Here is a 14,015-nt window from a genome sequence, read left to right as displayed (position 1 = left end):
AGTCTCGTATTTCTTACGAAATCTTATATATTATTCGTATTATGTAGTTTAGACACTTATTGTTAGATCTTCATAGTCTGTTGCACACAGGAGTAATTTATGTTATTCTACCGGAAACCGTATTATATGTCTATAAATTAATTTTTCTTTAGAATTTCTAATTATATCTATATAAAGAGAGCATTATTCTGATATCAATTACATTCGTACAATACTTTTTATATGATTCTTAGATTAACATCTAATGCAAAAGACAAAAGCACGTGTATTGAACCTTATGGTATGCGCTTAGGCACGTGACATCGAAGAGTTAAATAAATAACATTAGATTCTAAATAAAATCAAAATACAAACGTATGACACGGCGTGTTTAAAAACTTTAATAGACAATTATATCATTTATTGTTGTTCAATAATAGACAATTAATTATTTATAACTATTGCATCTCTTTGCACTATCTTGCATAAGTTCTTTCAAAATCTTTTTTTCTTGCCGTTCACTTTTTGTTTGATTTTTAATCTTTTGTATTTTCTGTTTTTTTTTTTCAATTTATATATATATATATATATATATATATATATTTTTTTTTTTTTTTTGTTAAATATTTATTTTTCATACGATAGAAAAAGTTATATTAGTTTGAAAAAAAATGAACATAAGTAAAGAGACTTTCCGTAGATCGACTGCGGGATCTAAAAATATATCTACTGGTGGTCCACGGTAAAACGGTGCAAAACATTTCTATAGTATGCATCTGTTGCTTTCAAGTCAGTGGTAGAACTTGGTAGCATGTTCTAGATTATACTATTGGCAAGATCAGCCAATTGGTATTTTTGATAAAATATATATATATGTATATATATAATAAATCAGACGAATTTTGTTTTTAGTTGTTTGAAAGTACTCAACGAAGTCATTTGCTTATTATTAGTTGTAAGAAAAGAAATTAATTAAGGATAGAACAAAGTGAAGACAAATAATGTCGGAAGAAAAAGTAAATGTTTGTTTGTTTATCTTTATTTATTTAATAATATATTTTCCAAATATTCCACGCGATGTTGTTCTTTTTAATTATTTTTTTTTTTCTTAGTGCTCATTATTTTTTTTTCTTGTGCAATTTTAAAAGCGCACAGTTCGAAAGTGTATATAGTGAAACTACAAAGTGTCAATGCATCTTGGCCATATCAGTTTTAATAATAATTTAATTATATATATATATATGTATATTTATGAAGTGAAAATATTTAAAACAAATATTTAAATTAACGTCAATGTGTATATTTTTTAGGAACCAGTTCAAACGAAGGCTTATAATATTCGCCAGAATGACAAAGTGGGAAAGTAGGATCGATAAAAATTTGCTTCGTATAATTTTAATTAAAATATTCAATAAGAAAAAGATTGAAAGAAAACGAATATTTTTTTTTTGTTTTTATAGATACATGGTTGCAAGTAGAGAATTGAAACCTGGTGAAGAAATCGTGACGGAGATGCCATTCATTGTTGGACCAAAGGCTTTCACTTATCCTTTGTGTCTTTCTTGTTATGTACCATGGCCACCTACCCTTAAAGATAAGCCACTTTGTTCGAAATGCAGTTGGCCAGTTTGTGGTCCAGAATGTGAAAATCAACCACAACATAAAGACTATGAGTGCCCGGTAATAATTAATTAATTAATTAATTATTGCATATGTATATTTATATGTAAATAATATGTATATATATTTTATGTTTTATGTATCATGGTGGTATAGGTATTTGTAGAAGCAAAAGAAAAATTTGATGTATCCGCGGCTTTGGAACAAAATAACGAAAATGGTGTTCCCCAATTGGAATGTATCACCCCTTTGAGATTATTATTAGAATCTTTAAAAAATCCAGAGAAATGGGAAAAAGAAGTGAAAAGTATGGAAGCCCATAATAAAATAAGAATTCAAAAACCTCATTGGAAATCGGATCAAGTGAATGTCGTTGAATATTTAAGGAAACAACTCAAATTGGACAAGTATAATATATACATATATATATCGATTTACAAATTAATTTATATATATATATTATACTTAATTTATGAATTTTAGATTCTCCGAAGAAGAAATACAAACGGCTTGTGGTATCTTGGAAATTAATGCTTTTGAAATAAGAACTTCGAAAGGATTTAGTGCTAGAGCACTTTATCCAACAGTTGCAATGATGAATCATTCTTGTGTTTCAAACACATGTCATAGTATATCTCCCTCAGATTATAGGTAAATATTACAATTTTTTATTATATTAATAATTATTATCAAATTTTTGTTTTATAACACTGGCAAGAATTGTACCGTGTATAAGTATTATATATACGCTGAGAACAATCAAGATATACCGAACAGCCATGGTGTTAACACATCTTACATAGCATAATAAATAATTAAAACTTTTTTTCTCTTTTTCTTTTCAGGATATACTTACGTACTGCTATCAGGGTACCCGAGGGCGGTGAACTTTACGGAAGTTACACGCATTCTCTTTTCCCAACAATGTTAAGAAGGGAACACCTTTTCGAAGGGAAACACTTTGCGTGTGCTTGCCCACGTTGTTCAGATCCAACCGAGCTGGGAACGCACATGTCTTCATTGAAATGTAATAAATGTGATAATGGGATAGTCTTACCATTGGATTCTTTAGGTACTTAAAATAATTATTATTATCATATATATATATAGTAGTAAATCTATTCCTAATTTTCTTATATACCAATTAAATCTATATTACCATTATTTATTTTACATGAATACAGACGAGAAGAGTATATGGAAATGTACTCATTGCGAGTTCACAACTCCTAGCACGGCAGTTAAAAAAGTATTTCAATTAATACATGCTGATGTCGAAGCTGTCGAAACCATTAGCGGTGCTGATGGGTCTGATGCCATTCACGAGAGGGAAACTGTTATGAAAAAATATCGTTCGGTTTTACATCCACGACATGCTTTTCTTACCATGTTAAGGTAATTATATAAAGGGCGAGCCTCTAATTCCTAGACGGATCAAAAGTTCAGTAGATGATTTTAAGTATCATTTTTTAAAACTATAAGTTTAGCTTGTAAAACTACAACCTAAAATAATAATTATACAGAGTAAATTATAAGTCTAATTATAAGCCTAACAAGACTAATTATAAGCCTAAAATATTTCGAAAAAGAATAATCGATTTTTAAAATCATCATATGTAATTTTGACTCATTTTGTACTTTTAAAAGGTTTTGTTAAATTTTTGAGAACAGATATACGTCTGATCAAAATTATGATGGTAAAAAAAAAAAAATATCATTACATTTTAGACATTCGCTGACTCAAATGTACGGACGAGTTGATGAATATTTATTGGACGATTTGCCAGTGGTAGTATTAGAACACAAAGTCGACATGTGTAGATTGTTACTTCAAGTATTAGACGTCATAGAACCCGGTTATACGCGAATAAGAGGTAAATATTTCTATTTATATATATAAAATATATACAATAGATATATTATAAAAGAATCTTATCAATAAATGAATCATAATGAATGTATTTTTTAGGGATGACGTTATACGAATTACACGCGCCTCTTCTCTTCTTGGCAAAGGATCAATGGAATGCCGGTACTATTGATCAAGCTGGATTGAAATCAAAAATGATAGAAGCTTCGATAATACTGAAAGAAGCTGCAACTATTTTAACTTTCGAACCTACGGATACACCTGAAGGTCAAATAGGAATTGTTGCTAAACAATCATTGGAACAACTCGAACAATCTATTCAAGAATTATAATTTATTTTAATTTATAAATGTATTTATGTATTATAATTTTTCTCTACATGCGCATAGATGTAAACAATAAAGTATTTTAATGATAATAATCAAATGTCTGGATTTTCTTTTTTCTTTTAGTAATCACTTACAATAAAGTTTTGATAATTACTATTCATGCACGCACACACACACACACACACATTTTTTTTTTCTTTTTTTTTCTCTTTTAATGCACCCCCGCAATGTAAAAGATGCGTGTGTCAATAACCGTATGTTACTTCATTTCTAATTTTATTCTGGTATCGTGTGCTCTCTAACAGCGACAGATCGACTTCTAAGAATATAGCAGTATATTGCGTGGAGGCGCAGCTTCCTGTATTTCGATGTTGGTATACTAAACGCGAAAATTTGTTCACACTTCAGTGAGAACGTTTGATATGGTTAAATAAATTTAGAGAGTATTATACGAGTAAGAAAATGTCTGTAAAGGATACTAGTAAGAATATTTCCTCAGTTTCGAAACCACAAATATACAAGCTTATACATTCGGAAAAGTTCGGAAGGTACAATTAATTTAGATCCGATCTATAATCCAACCCACGTGTGATCAAATCACACCATTCTTTTTTTTTTCTTATTCGTTTTTTCTCAGATATCTAATAGCTGGAAAAAATATAAAAGCCGGCGAGGTAATACTTCGAGAAAAGCCTATTGCAGTTGGACCTGGTGTTTTTGAAGATGATTACTTTTGTTTTGCTTGTTTAAAACTATTGATCAGAGTTAACAAAGAATTACAGTACGTTTGTAAGAAATGTTGCGTTGCTCCTTTATGTGGTCCAGATTGCGAGGTAACGACAATTTTATGTAAAATCGCTATCGATAAATAATCAAGATCTTTTTTTACAAATATTAATAATTATTTAACTGTATAGAAAAAGGATGGTCATCATACACCCAAAGAATGTCAAATTTTCAAAGACAATCAAAATATATCGAAAGATAAAATATTCGATATTATAGGAATATTGCTACCTTTGAGATTATTTCTTTTAAAAGATGGAGATCAGGATTTATGGGAAAAAGTGGATCGTATGGAGTCGCATATGGATCAAAGAAGAGACACTCCCATTTGGAAGGACAGAGAAGTTAACGTTATTAAAGTAAATTAATACGAGAAAGAAAGAACTATCAGAAAAAAAAATTTTTAACACAACGAAAAGAAATCATTATAAGTACAATTACGCTTAGATTTTTCGTGATCTACAACTGGTGACCAATGATGATATCTCTACGTCGGATTTCTTACAACGGCTCTGCGGGATTCTCGATGTGAACAGTTTTGAATTACGATCACCTGGTAGATTGGATGCTCTTGTTCTACGTGGTTTATACTTGGAAGCTTCTCTTATTGCTCATGATTGTAGAGCAAATACTCATATTACCGTCAATGATCATTTTCAACTCACCGTATATGCCAGTTTACCTATCAATGAGAACGACATAATTTACTTCAACTATACCTCCTCGCTTTTGGTACATTTTATAACTGTATTTTATTAATTAAATAAAAATAGAGATAGATAAATTAGAGTTAACGAACATTTGTATTATGTATTAGGGTTCAGCTGAAAGAAGAGAACATCTTCGGGAAGGGAAATATTTCGAGTGTGAATGTTCGGTTTGTAAAGATCCATATGAATTAGGTTCACATTTAAGTAGTATACTTTGTCCACGTTGCAGAGACGGATATGTGGGAGCTCAAAATCCTTTAGAAGCGAAACCTTACAAACGTGACAGTATATGGCAATGTAATAAATGTAGAAAAACTTACGGTGGTTATCTCATAAGAGCAACATTGAATATAACTCGAGCGCTGATCGACGATTACGATGGAACGAATGTAAAAGTTCGTATTGATCTATATAGATTAACAGTTTCGTGTTAATTCTATGATAACCCTTTAAATACATACAAAATTTGTACTATTTAAGTATTTTTTTTCTTTCTTTTTTTTTTTTTTTTTTTTTTTTTGAATTTTCTAATCGCAGGACATGGAATTTTTGATTAAAAAACTCACGCTATCTTTTCATCCTAATCATTATCTTTTATTGGCATTGAAACAAAAATTATTAGCAGCCTATAGAAAACAAGTGGCAGCACCGAATCCTCAAAGGAAGATCATTCAAAAAATGTTCGATTTGTGTAAGGAAGTTCTTCAAGTATTGGAGTTAGTAGAACCTGGTATATCACGACTAAAAGGTAAGTAATTAATTAATATATTCGAATTGGGGTAAGAGAATACAATCGATGTTCACAATTAATGTTGTCATTAAGAAAAGCTTTCTCACATATTGAATGCTTTCTTCTAGCATAAATTAAGATTAGAATGCGCTTATGAGTAGTTTATCTTCCAGAAGAAGGACAATTAGAGCTTGTGCATGAATGTATTGCTATTTTTGTGTTAATTTAATTGGTAGTTAGAAATTAAAAAGAAATATATATATATATATATACATATATCATATATAATGTATTATACTGTATATGTATATATATATGTATGTATATTTTTATATAATATATATTTATATATATCTAAAACATATATTAAATATATACTAGAAAGATGTATATATAAAAAATCAAAGGCCTTCTTCCGAAAGTGTTTGAAAGCATTCACGAAAGAAATAAAGAAGTGTCAGTTTTTTTTTTTTTTTCGTAAAGCATGAGTTTTCAGGTATAATGTTATACGAAATGCACTTGCCTTTGGTGTTGCTGGCTAATCGCGCTTACGCAGCGTGCGAAATTTCCCCCATGGAAATGTCTTCTCAGCTTCGAGAAGCTGGGACACACCTAAGAAAAGCTTTGTCAATGCTCCTTTTGGAACCTGTCGACTCACCTGAGGGACATTTAGCCAAACGTGCTCTTAAAGAATTAAAAATGCTCAATCAAAATATAGCCGATGCTGAAGCACTTCAGCAATCACAAGAGGAATCTAAATCACGTTTATGTAAAGAAAAGAAGAAAAAATAATCTATATAAAATGTGTTGGAAATATCTTTCGATCGTACGTAATACATTCTGTTTATCGATTAGTGGGTTATTAATAAAAACATTATATATGCTCCGTTATTTTATTCTTTATTTTCTAACCTAATTTAATTTATTTTTACTTAATAATTAATTATTTAATTAATCCAAGGTATAATTCAAAATTTATTTTCTTTTTTAAGTAATTTAAAAAATTATATTATTTTTATAATACAAATCGATAGTAATTCAATTATTAATCGGTATTTTTAATTATTCTAGACTAATGTCTGTAAATACTAATGAAGATCGGTATAATTATAAAATTATATTTTTATTTAGATATTAGATATGGATCTATTTATGGATCTATTATATGGTATATATATAGTATATATATACACACACATACACATATACACATACACACATACACACATACATACACACACATCATACACACACATCATACACACACATACACACATATATATTCGATTTATTGTAAAGCTTAATAACAAACACAAAGCAAGTATCAGATGTATGAAGCGCCATGGCAGGCGGTTAAGGTACAAATAGTGAACTTTGGGAATATGAATTTAGAAAAATTGATCATTTTAAAGTAACAGTACAATTTTTATTGTGGTTGATAACAATTGTCTCATACATGTAATATATTCAAAGTGTGTATTGATAATTTTTCAAATGAGAACTATTAACATAACCTCATTTTGTGATAATTATTCTGACGTAATAGAAAAAAAAAAAGAAGTTACTTATAGTTTATTTAAAAACATGTTTTTTTCGTCTATTCAAAAGATAAAAATACTTTAGTGTACGTGTAAAGTATACAGTTTGTTTTATAATTGTGATTCTTTAATATCTTTTAACAATAACATTATTACAGAACATTATCAATATAGAAAAATGTTCCGCCAAAAATACATTCGAATATGTCTCCCTGCTTGTTTAGCAATAGTTTTCAATTTTTCTCTACATCGCATTGAAGAAGGACATGTTGGTGTTTACTTCAGAGTAAGTAATATCTTACATTAAATTTATGTTACTAATAATAAGAGATTATTTAAATTAAAAATATTGGTTTTTTTTAGGGCGGTGCTTTATTGCCTTATGTTAGTAATCCTGGATTTCACATGATGATACCCGTATTAACCACATATCGATCTGTACAAGTTACATTGCAAACGGATGAAGTTAAAAATGTACCATGTGGTACTAGTGGTGGTGTAATGATCTACTTTGATCGTATAGAGGTTGTAAATATTTTAGATGCTAACAGTGGTAAGAACATATACATATAAAAGAATATTTTTATAATATTTTTAAAATTTTAATCATCTTATGAAAATATTTTTTTCATATATATGTTTCATTCTACAGTTTACACTATGGTAAGAAACTTTACTGCAGACTATGATCGTACTTTGATTTTTAACAAAGTACATCATGAGTTAAATCAATTTTGTTCAGTACATACTTTACATGAAGTATATATTGATCTATTTGATCAAATAGATGAAAATTTAAAAACTGCTTTGCAAAAAGATCTAAACGATTTAGCACCAGGCCTTAACATTCAGGCAGTAAGAGTAACCAAACCAAAAATTCCTGAGACCATCAGGAAAAATTATGAACTAATGTGAGTACTCCAATTTGAAATATTATTACTACAAGTATTTAAATGATAAATTGAATCTTATATGATATATATTTGTAAATATAGGGAAGCAGAAAAAACAAAACTCTTAATATCTACACAACATCAAAAAGTGGTGGAAAAGGATGCAGAAACGGATAGAAAAAAGGCTGTCATAGAAGCTGAAAAAGAAGCACAAGTTGCAAAAATACAGTACAATCAAAAGATCATGGAAAAAGAATCTCTTCAACGAATTGCAGCTATAGAAGATGAAATGCATGTTGCTAGACAAAAAAGTCGTTCCGATGCTGAATATTATCAATTAAAAATGCAAGCAGAAGCAAACAAACTACTTCTATCTAAAGAATTTTTGGAATTAAAAAAATATGAAGCTTTAGGGCATAATACAAAAGTTTATTATGGACAAGATATTCCAAAAATGTTTATGTATGGTGGTTGTACTAATGATCAAGAATTAAGTTCAAATATAAACATTAAAGATAATCAATCACAAATGTTATAAAATAATTTATTAATAAAGATTACATTAACTAATGACGATGAAGATAAATTGAGTTATATAGTGAATTAAGAATCATCTGATTACTTTTAAATCACACATAATTTTTTGAAATATTTTTAACATATCTAAAAAACTATATCTAAAAGTATCTGCACAAGAACGTATACTTTTCTTATGTGTCATTAGATTTAATTGATAATGAATAATGTTACCATATTTTTTAAATAAATAACATTAAAAAATATTAATAATTGTTGAACTTATTATTCTATATATATATATATATATATATATATATGTTATCGTCTGTTTAAAATTTTATCGCCATAAAAGATGGACGCTAGCGACTTTAGCACACCTATCGACAAAGAGATGCATAACTGAAGCCTCCCTAAATTAATACAAAAGAAAATATAAATTTTCTTCGTACGCGCGTAAAACAAGTTCTACGGCTGATAAAATGTCAATGTTATCACAATAAATGAATATTATTTTTATCTAAGATTCCTAAATCGATAAATTGTGTGTAGCAAATCCAAATACGAGACATAAAAATGACAGCAGTAAGTTTAAATATTATCTTTTACATTAATTTCTATGAACAGAGAAGTTTATGATCTAATCAATTCTCTTAGGTTATGTTATTGCGTGTTTGAAAAATAACATGTCTGATACTTATTATCTATCTACCTAATTTTAAATAAATTTCAGGAACATAAAAAATTTTTAAATGGTCTTTTAAACAGCATAGAAGGCCTACATAGTATATTAATCACAGATCGAGATGGTGTACCGGTCGTATCTGTAGCAGATGAGAAAGCACCAGAACTTGCTATGAGAGCAAGTTTTCTTTCTACTTTTGGAATGGCTACAGATCAAGCAAGTAAATTAGGACTTGGAAAAAATAAAATAGTTATCTGTATGTACAGCAGTTATCAGGTATTCAAATATATTAATCTTATCAGACATTATATATATATATATATATATATATATATATATATATATATATATATACACAAAACATGTATCTTATTGTATGTTTTTTTTTATGTATTTATTTACATTACAGGTTGTGCAATTAAATAAATTACCATTGGTTATCAGCTTTATTGCTAGTCATAATTGTAATACAGGCCATATTTTATCCCTAGAGAATAAAATTGAACCAATTTTGAGCAACTTAAAAAGTGCAGTGGTAGAAGCCTGATGGTTACCTGTAGTTCACTATGGGTGATAAATAATAAATATTCTTCGAAGCACTTGTCTATATCTCTCGAAGGATAATTGATATGTTATTAGGCATTGTTATGTACAGTACCTATAATTGAAGGAAAATTGTTCTATATTTGTTTATTGATATTATTTCACGAATTATTATTATTGGTTTTTCTCACTTTTTATAAGAATTTATTCGTTAAATGTATTATTTTTAATGAGGTAATTGAATAAGGAAGTACATAATTTACGACATACGTATGCATATTTCTATTGAAAGATCTCGTAATAACGTACTCACATATTTATAACATGTTTTATAAAACAATTCATTATAAAATATGTAATTATATTTGTTTAATACTAAACTATATTTATTGAACAATATATAATACATATGAGATAAAATGTAAATAACATAAAAAAAAAATATATATATATATATATATATATATATATATATATATATATATATATAGACTTATTCATATAACGTTACATGAAATTATTACGAATTAATGATTTTTTTGCTATGTAATATATATATTCATTTATAAATCATCAAAGTAAATACTGTGCTTGTTAAATAGTTTTATTTATTCTCTGTGACTTGTAGCAAATCCATTAATACTTATAATTCATAAACTAAAGGTTTGCCATCTAATCCATTGAGAATATTTTGGGCTGCAATTATAGACATATCGTTGCGAGTCTTTACTGTGGCACTACCTAAGTGTGGTATAATTACTGTAAAAAAGAAAAAAAAAGCAAATTTACGTATAAAACTATAGTAATAAATATGTTAATATTAATATAAACTTTCTTATATATTATATATTCACCAGCATTAGGAAGTTTTAATAATTCATGATCTTTTGGTAATGGTTCAGGATCTACAACATCTAAACCCGCAGCAAAAATTGTATGATTTTTCAATGCTTTTACCAATGCATCCGTGTCTACGACTTTTCCACGTCCGACATTAACGAACACAGCATTTTTTTTCATTTTACCAAAAGTAGTATCGTTAAATAAACCATGGGTTTCATTGGTCAATGGAGTAGCAACAATAATGAAATCACTTTGTGCAAGAAGTTCGTCTAAAGATACGAACTTAGCACCTAAATCTTTTCCTAATATTGAATAAATTGTAAAAAAAAAAAAAGTAAAAAATGAAGTTATAATAAAAGAATTTATTATTTATACAAATAAAAAAAAAAAAATATCTTTATTTTTTTACCATGAATACGGACCTGCTTTTTTTTCCGAATGACCGGTATATAGAAAAGTGCTTACTCCAAATGGCACCAAACGTACGGCTACAGCTTGACCAATATTTCCTAATCCAACTATTCCTACCGTAGAATTACGTAAATCGTGTCCAAGTAACCAGTTCAAGCTAGTTTTCACATTTCCTCTAAAATACAATTATAAATAACGACATTTATTTCGCGTTCACATGTCTAAAGTATTATAAATTGTTGCAAACAAATGCAAATTATATATAAAAAAAAATCGTATAGGATAAAATAAAATGTTAAAAAAAGAATATATATATATTTTATATATATATTATATATTATTATTATATATTATATATATTATATATTATATATATTATATATTATATATATTATATATAATATATATATTATATATTTTATTTTTATGTTTTATATATATATATTTTTTATATATATGTATAAAATTTTTGTTGAATTCATTGAAATTTGTTTTATATCAAATATGCATATTTCTCTCTCTCTCTCTCTCTCTTTCTCTCTCTCAATTATTATTATTATGTTTAAATTAATATATAGCTTGCAACATTACTCTTCTAATTTTAAACGTCCTTCGTGACTTCGTCGGGCTGCGCATAAAGTCAACATGACTGCAATTTCTGCAACTGCGTCTGACAAAACCTGAGGTGTATGACCGACCTTAATACCACGTCGTTTAATTTCGGGAACGTCCAAATGATCGTAGCCAGCTGAGATAGTAGATACAACTTTTAAATTAGTTCCTATGAAAAACAATTTGAAATAATATACAATAGATATATTAATATAAAAAAACAATATATATATATGAAATATCAACATAAAGTATTAAATGCAATTCGTAATCCTTTACTAAATTGAAATACTAGAAAATTTAATTTAAAAAAGAAAAAAAAGAAATGTTTTCATACACGTGTGTATGAAAATTGCCTATCGTCAGGGAGGATAAAGAAGAACATTAGTTCGAACATTCAACTGTCAGATGACTCTTAAAGTAAGAATTGAACATTTTCAAGATAATAATTGAATGAATGGTATATATTTTACATAATGGAAGAAAATCAAAATATTTATACGCACAATTAATTTCTACGTATGTTATTATGCAATATTTGTCTATTTTTCAAAGGATAGAAACTTATCAATCAATTAAGACATTCTACTCGAAGATAAACTTTTTTTCTTTCGTTTTTTTTTCATTCAATACAAATTCAAGTGTACCTATATTTTATCAATAATAATATCGAACAAGAATTTATCATGTTTAATTATGTTCGTATTTCCAATTATAATGATATTTTAATACGAAATTTTCTTTCGTTCATTTACCTGCGATATTCAAAAATTCGGTATTTACGTTGTAATGATTAGTAATCAAAACAGCATTATACCCGGGAAGAGTTTGTAGGACATCTTCTCGTGTACTTTTGTCATGTTGAATGATCGTAACGTCACATCTAAATTTAATAATATTTTGATAATTATACCATATTTTATAATATTATATTTTCAATATATTCTATTAAATTAATGACAATAGAAAATTCGTTTACTTAGATTCCAAAAGATCGATTCCAGGAGATGGTACATCGTTGCTTGTAACTAAAACACGTGGCCTTCCCATATTTGATTTCCAAACGTGTTTTGAAACTAAACTTGTCTTGCGTTAAGTATAAATAAAGACTAACGAGTGGTATAGCACTCGATCGTGTTATATAACCAAGATCAAACAGATTATTCACGCAGGCGCAAAACATAAAGATAAAAGGAAAGATAACAATCCATGACTTATTTATATATCGAATGTGTATTTCGAAAAATTATTATTTCTTTATTATTTTATTGTAGATAAAAGAGTAAAAAAAAAAAAATTAATATGTTTTTTATACATTATAAACAGATAAGAAAATTGATATACGGTCACTGATAAAATTCAGAATATTCCAAATAACGAAAACTTAGTCGTTCGTGACAAAATCTTTTTGCGATTCGGGAGAAAATTAAACGGTTCAACAATTTTAAGTATTTAGGATTGATTCTAAATCAAATTAATGAAACAAGGGAAGAACTTAAGAAAAGTATTAATTTGGAAAATGCATGCTTTTATTCCATTAACCCTTTGTACTCGGAACCATTCTGGACGTTGGCTACCAGCTACTCGATGCTACTTTGTGGCAAGAACGTGCATTTACAGAACTTCGTATTATTTAGTATAATTTTGGAACTAACTAACATATTATAATGATATTGGACTTATATTAATTGGTTGAAATCGAGAATGTATATTTGCAAAAAAATCAATGTTTTATTTTTTATAATTTTGTATAGAGTGATAAACTCTAAAACACTTCTCAAAATGCATTGCAGGCAGATTAGTGCACGTTTGACAATAATATGTTGTTACTTGGACAATATCACTATCAGTTCTATTGTTTTCTTCTATAGTTACTCTTTCTAACATATCTGTATAAACGTCTATCTGAAGCTCATCTTTACTACTACTTGTGTCATAAGACTTATTCGT

The 14,015-nt window shown here is 27.8% G+C and overlaps 4 protein-coding genes across 5 annotated transcripts; 3 read left to right on the top strand and 1 right to left on the bottom strand.

Annotated features, from left to right (window-relative positions):
- Positions 1–784: 784 nt before the first annotated feature.
- Positions 785–6,915, top strand: LOC124424818. The gene is made up of 16 exons (XM_046964325.1): positions 785–995; positions 1,290–1,342; positions 1,440–1,659; positions 1,756–2,006; positions 2,083–2,250; positions 2,445–2,671; positions 2,784–2,994; positions 3,328–3,473; positions 3,569–3,793; positions 4,211–4,346; positions 4,436–4,631; positions 4,716–4,943; positions 5,032–5,316; positions 5,402–5,689; positions 5,832–6,042; positions 6,521–6,915. The coding sequence occupies exons 1-16, from the start codon at positions 981–983 to the stop codon at positions 6,814–6,816; spliced, it is 3,156 nt and encodes a 1,051-aa protein (XP_046820281.1). The 5' UTR covers positions 785–980; the 3' UTR covers positions 6,817–6,915.
- A 340-nt stretch (positions 6,916–7,255) lies between these two features.
- Positions 7,256–9,026, top strand: LOC124424632 (erlin-1-like). Of its 2 annotated transcripts, none has more exons than XM_046963969.1 (5): positions 7,256–7,382; positions 7,721–7,848; positions 7,926–8,115; positions 8,215–8,473; positions 8,558–9,026. In XM_046963969.1, the coding sequence occupies exons 2-5, from the start codon at positions 7,741–7,743 to the stop codon at positions 8,991–8,993; spliced, it is 993 nt and encodes a 330-aa protein (XP_046819925.1). In that variant the 5' UTR covers positions 7,256–7,382; positions 7,721–7,740; the 3' UTR covers positions 8,994–9,026. The 2 variants fall into 2 exon arrangements, with proteins under 2 accessions (XP_046819925.1, XP_046819924.1); XM_046963968.1 differs by having other exon boundaries at positions 7,322–7,648.
- A 351-nt stretch (positions 9,027–9,377) lies between these two features.
- Positions 9,378–10,468, top strand: LOC124425018 (ragulator complex protein LAMTOR3-A). The gene is made up of 3 exons (XM_046964758.1): positions 9,378–9,556; positions 9,705–9,932; positions 10,066–10,468. The coding sequence occupies exons 1-3, from the start codon at positions 9,548–9,550 to the stop codon at positions 10,201–10,203; spliced, it is 375 nt and encodes a 124-aa protein (XP_046820714.1). The 5' UTR covers positions 9,378–9,547; the 3' UTR covers positions 10,204–10,468.
- A 314-nt stretch (positions 10,469–10,782) lies between these two features.
- On the bottom strand, positions 10,783–13,202 carry LOC124425017 (glyoxylate reductase/hydroxypyruvate reductase-like). Its single transcript, XM_046964757.1, has 6 exons — positions 13,045–13,202; positions 12,821–12,948; positions 12,045–12,234; positions 11,465–11,628; positions 11,054–11,344; positions 10,783–10,958 (listed from the first exon to the last, which is right to left on the bottom strand). The coding sequence occupies exons 1-6, from the start codon at positions 13,113–13,115 to the stop codon at positions 10,843–10,845; spliced, it is 960 nt and encodes a 319-aa protein (XP_046820713.1). The 5' UTR covers positions 13,116–13,202; the 3' UTR covers positions 10,783–10,842.
- Between the last annotated feature and the right edge of the window lie 813 nt (positions 13,203–14,015).

The sequence above is a fragment of the Vespa crabro genome, chromosome 6, assembly GCF_910589235.1.
Source record: "Vespa crabro chromosome 6, iyVesCrab1.2, whole genome shotgun sequence".
Classification (NCBI taxonomy): Eukaryota; Metazoa; Arthropoda; class Insecta; order Hymenoptera; family Vespidae; genus Vespa; species Vespa crabro.
Note: the sequence above shows the minus strand (reverse complement) of the source record. Positions and strands in the feature narration are given on the sequence as shown.

What these genes read in the sequence shown, in the direction of transcription:
- LOC124424818 (XM_046964325.1), top strand. An exon ending in CATTCGGAAAAGTTCGGAAG is followed by an intron (nt 4,347 to 4,435) that starts GTACAATTAATT and finishes GTTTTTTCTCAG; the next exon opens with ATATCTAATAGCTGGAAAAA. An exon ending in TATGTGGTCCAGATTGCGAG is followed by an intron (nt 4,632 to 4,715) that starts GTAACGACAATT and finishes TTAACTGTATAG; the next exon opens with AAAAAGGATGGTCATCATAC.
- LOC124425018 (XM_046964758.1), top strand. An exon ending in GTATGTACAGCAGTTATCAG is followed by an intron (nt 9,933 to 10,065) that starts GTATTCAAATAT and finishes TTTACATTACAG; the next exon opens with GTTGTGCAATTAAATAAATT.
- LOC124425017 (XM_046964757.1), bottom strand. Translation starts at nt 13,115, where the DNA reads ATGGGAAGGCCACGTGTTTTAGTTACAAGCAACGATGTACCATCTCCT. An exon ending in CGAATTTTTGAATATCGCAG is followed by an intron (nt 12,235 to 12,820) that starts GTAAATGAACGA and finishes TGTTTTTCATAG; the next exon opens with GAACTAATTTAAAAGTTGTA. An exon ending in TCATTCGGAAAAAAAAGCAG is followed by an intron (nt 11,345 to 11,464) that starts GTCCGTATTCAT and finishes ATTCAATATTAG; the next exon opens with GAAAAGATTTAGGTGCTAAG.
- LOC124424632 (XM_046963969.1), top strand. Translation starts at nt 7,741, where the DNA reads ATGTTCCGCCAAAAATACATTCGAATATGTCTCCCTGCTTGTTTAGCA. An exon ending in ATGTTGGTGTTTACTTCAGA is followed by an intron (nt 7,849 to 7,925) that starts GTAAGTAATATC and finishes GGTTTTTTTTAG; the next exon opens with GGCGGTGCTTTATTGCCTTA. An exon ending in TATTTTAGATGCTAACAGTG is followed by an intron (nt 8,116 to 8,214) that starts GTAAGAACATAT and finishes TTCATTCTACAG; the next exon opens with TTTACACTATGGTAAGAAAC.